General features: G+C 51.2%; 1 protein-coding gene across 2 annotated transcripts in view; it reads right to left on the minus strand.

The window, feature by feature from the left end:
• The window catches only part of B4GALT1 (beta-1,4-galactosyltransferase 1), a 10,404-nt gene extending 6,429 nt beyond the window's left edge, over window positions 1-3,975 (minus strand). The window contains exons 1-2 of one of the 2 annotated variants that reach the window (XM_010726183.3): window positions 1,782-3,975; window positions 549-784 (exon numbers count right to left, since the gene is read on the minus strand). In XM_010726183.3, coding sequence (XP_010724485.1) covers window positions 549-784; window positions 1,782-1,857 — 312 coding nt within the window. In that variant the 5' untranslated portion in view covers window positions 1,858-3,975. Of the gene's footprint in view, window positions 1-548; window positions 785-1,327; window positions 1,667-1,781 lie in introns of those variants that run through there. The other variant, XM_031557395.1, reaches the window with a different exon arrangement.
• Window positions 3,976-4,036: the final 61 nt, after the last annotated feature.

Below are 4,036 nucleotides of genomic sequence, written 5' to 3' on the forward strand. Positions count from 1 at the left end.
GAAAAAAGAAAACAAAAAACCAAAACCCAGAACTCCACCGATTGTTCCTTTTCTGCTGTTTCCTCCAAGATGACCACTTACCTGCTGCACTGCAGCCCCTTTGATTTGTCCATCCTGACACTGTGTGCTATTACTAACGTGAGCAAAAGCTGCTTAAAGAAGTGAGTGAAACCCTACACTTTTACACCATTCCCAGGATTAGGTATTAATGCTGCCTGGTCACCTTAAAGATCTCTGCACACAATTCCTGAGGCAGATGTGAGAAAGGAACACTTCATTTGGGTTGTGCTACTAGGAATTCTTTTCCTTCTGAACAACTTGAACCTCTTCAGGATAAGCCAGGCTGGATGGGAGCAAAACACCTCACGTTTTCCATCAAAACCATCAGAGAAAAATTGCTCATATTCCACGTGTTGTGCTTCAGCTTCGTTTTTACAGCATCTCTATCCCTGCCCATCAGCCCACTGACATCAGGATAGAGCAGCCACTCCTCTGTTCCAGGGAGCACTGCCGTAAGTGTTAAAAGCCTCGCGTCCTCTGCATCTTACCTGGTTGATGACATACACTCCATAATCTAGCTGCTGCCTTTGAAGAATTGGGTGCATGTAATAGAGCCAGTACTTCAGATGCTCCTCTCGGTTTCGGAACGGGATGATGATTGCTACTTTCTGCAGAGCCTTGCAGTCCTTTGGAGCAAAACGACCTCCTTCCCTGACCTCAGGGTTTGTGCTCGCCACCTCCTCCAGGTTCACAGGCTGGGAGAACTCCACACGCAGCGGTCCAACTGGAAGGAAGGCACAGCACAAAGCCAGTTAGCACATCCTGACGGCCACGCACCACTTATTTCTCTGGGCACACATTCTTAATGTGCAGGCATTCATTATTACTTTTAAACACAGGTTTGGATCCAAAGGAAATCCCATTGATGCGTGGAGGTGTGAAGCTGGGGCCCACTGCATCCGAAGCAACCACACCTCAGCACTCAGGGCAAGCCTGCAAATGCTCAGTCCTGTGCTGCCAGACCCAAATGGACCCACAGAAGCTTGGTGGTTCCCAAAAACCCTCCTGTCTGCACTGCAGCCACACAGCCATGCTCTCTCCAGCAGTATCTGGGGAAGGGGAATGCTGCCCTCATGTCATGCGGTGCAAGAACCAGGCACTTGGGACACAGCCCTGCTCTCCTGCTGACAGAGCAGATCGCGCCGAAGCTGGACACGTGCACAGCAAACAAAACCCCCTTTTGTTGTTTTTTCCTTACAGATATTTTCAGTGTTCTGTCACTGTGCCCATTACTTATGCCTTGTTAAAAATAAAATTAAAGACGTACCCAAATTTGCATACAGGTTGGCAGTTCCCACACTCAGTTTCAACAGTGGCAGTTTTGAAACCACCAGATCAATCTGTGCCAAAGCCAGCGTGTACAACTGAAAACCACTTGCAGCACACACAAAGCAGCTCATGGGATGCCTGAGCTCCCACAACAGCAGTGGAGAAACTCCAGGTCCAACACGCCGCTCTCCACAAAAAGGTAATTTATCACTGGTGACCCCAATAGTGACCTTGCGGCAGTGGGAGACACAGCTCTGGGAGGAATCTGGGCAGGAGGGACACGGGTTACAAGGCATCATACCCCACCGTGCCTCCTGCAAAACAGTGATGGCCCCACCAGCAGCAGCAAGCTCCCCAGCCAAGCACACAGCAGCTGTGCCCAGGGCGGGTGCAGCAGGGGGACAAAAGCTGCATAACTTGGCTGAGCGGTACCAGACCTCCCCTTGGCTCACCTGGAGCAGGAGAGCTTTTCCTCACCTCATCCAACAGGCTGGAGAAAGGAAAGGATGGGCAACAAAATGCAGTCATGATGAGCGCCAGATGCAGAAGATAGAGTTAGCAGGCTTGGAAGCTGGAAAAGAGGCTGATGAGAAATTACCAGTAATAACACTCCCTTCCTTATCTTAATGAAATCAGCTTTAAATATAGTACATGTTCCAGTCAGCACTGCTCCAATAACCAAGGCAGCGAGAGCTCCTCAAGTACAGTTTTTGCTGTTCTAGCAGTGAGGCAGTTGCTTCTAAAGTCAGTGGGATGCAAAGCACCCGGCCAATACACTTCACTGGTGTCAGTAGGAACAGCAAAATATGAAAGTCTGGGCGAGTTATCTTCAAATACAGAATGGTTGTAACAAACAAGCCTGCAACTCACAAAGCCACACACTGGCAATGAGCAGCAGGAAAATGCCACCCACACAAACTGATGCTGCCCACTCCTTATCTACTGGGACAAGCATTAAACCGAAAGTGCACACACACTCCACCTCCAGCAGTGAGGTCCAGTCTCGTTTCAAACCATTTTGGCTGCACTTCGGCCACCTGGGCAGTGAGTGTCCCTGAGGTCAGCATTACCCAGTGACTCTGACCCAGGGCAAGAACCATGCCAGGAAAACACGCGAAGTTTGTTGTGGCTGCTGTCCCATCAGCTAATGCTGCACCTGTGTGTGCTCACCGTGTCAACTTTCCAGCCTGGTTCTCTTCCTTCAGACTCTTCGGCTTCCCTTCCAGATGCCTGCCTGACAATGGGCTTACTGCTGTGTGTTGAGTCCTAGCCAAAGGCACACGTGTGTGACAGAGCAGTGTGGACATGCAACCTCAGCAACACGTATAGCCCAGGCCTTGTAGGTGGGCATCTCTGGGATTCAGTCACACTGCTCCATCACAGCACCCTCATTTCCAGCTTTGCTGTACATTTTTAGCTAAAGAACACTTAGAAAACTTGAAAAAGCAACTGCCAGAACCTGACAGAAGATGCAAAAGCACCACCTAGCATCCAAACAGCTCAGTGATCGTTAAAGGAGGACTTAAGAAGCCATGGTTGGGCAAGAGAGGGAGATAAAAAAGAAAAAAACAAGAAATCAGCTATGCCATCATCCCGTCCCTCCCCCACTTCCCTCCACCCCAATGTCTCTCACTGAAACATTTCTGCTCGGCTTCAAACAAAAGGTGCACAGGAAAAGCCCTGCGCAGGCACAGAGAGCAGAGGAGCCAATGTGGTTTGTACAAACAGGAAACAAGTTTTCAAACGAAGCAAAAGGTGAGGCTTGCAAAAAGCTGCAGGGAACAAAGCGGTCAAGTGCACCTCAACAACACAACGTATCCTCACAACCTCCATATTCCCTACCACTACATGGCCATGTTTGCCACAACAACCAAAACTGCAGCTGTACAGGCTGCCAGTACAACCCCTCAACAGTGCTCGCCCTGCTAACCCACAGGGCTGCCACAGGACCCTTGCACCAAAAGACCACGACCTGCTCAACTTAATGCCGTCATCAGTCTAACAGCTGTTCTAGCCTCTCTCCCTGGGCCACAAATGCCAGAAATACGGGGGAAACTGGAGCGGCAACACCCTGCAGAGCTGCCCTGGTGCCTGCAGGAGGAGGCAACCCCAAAGGGCTCAGGATGCAGCGGGACGGGCACAGCGGCAGCAGCCCTGCAGTCTGGAGATAGCGCTGAATGGCTCCTCTGGATAAACCAGCACAGCTCACCCATGTGGTTCAGGGTGGGCACAGATCTCAGATGCTTAGTTCAGAGACAGTGGAAACAAAAGTTCCTAGCGGGGAGGCTTGAAACGTGCTGCACGCAGTGGGTGGGTGAGAAGGATTCTGTCACCCCGGCAGAAAGCAGCGCGCTCTGCTGCTGCCGAGACATATGCACGCATGTGCTGCCAGGGCAGGCGAGCCTGTGCAGGAGGAAAGCTGGAAAAAGGAAGCAGCACTCACACAGAGAAACAAAAAAGCCTCTTTGCAGGGCCTGAACAGAAAAGGGAAGAGCTGCTGACTGTGCCAACCCATTCCTTGCTGGGAAAAACAAAATGAGCCTCACCCCAGAAAGCTGGGCCAAGCCTCAGCCACAGGCAGGGGAGCAGAGGACACTGCAGACCCCAGACCCACAAGGCAAGGCGTTGGCTGGTCCCACAGGGGAACACAGGGGAGCAAGCCATGGATGGGTGCAAGCCTGCTCCTTCTGCCAAAGACAGCATCAAA

Source organism: Meleagris gallopavo, chromosome Z (assembly GCF_000146605.3).
Source record: "Meleagris gallopavo isolate NT-WF06-2002-E0010 breed Aviagen turkey brand Nicholas breeding stock chromosome Z, Turkey_5.1, whole genome shotgun sequence".
Taxonomy (NCBI): Eukaryota; Metazoa; Chordata; class Aves; order Galliformes; family Phasianidae; genus Meleagris; species Meleagris gallopavo.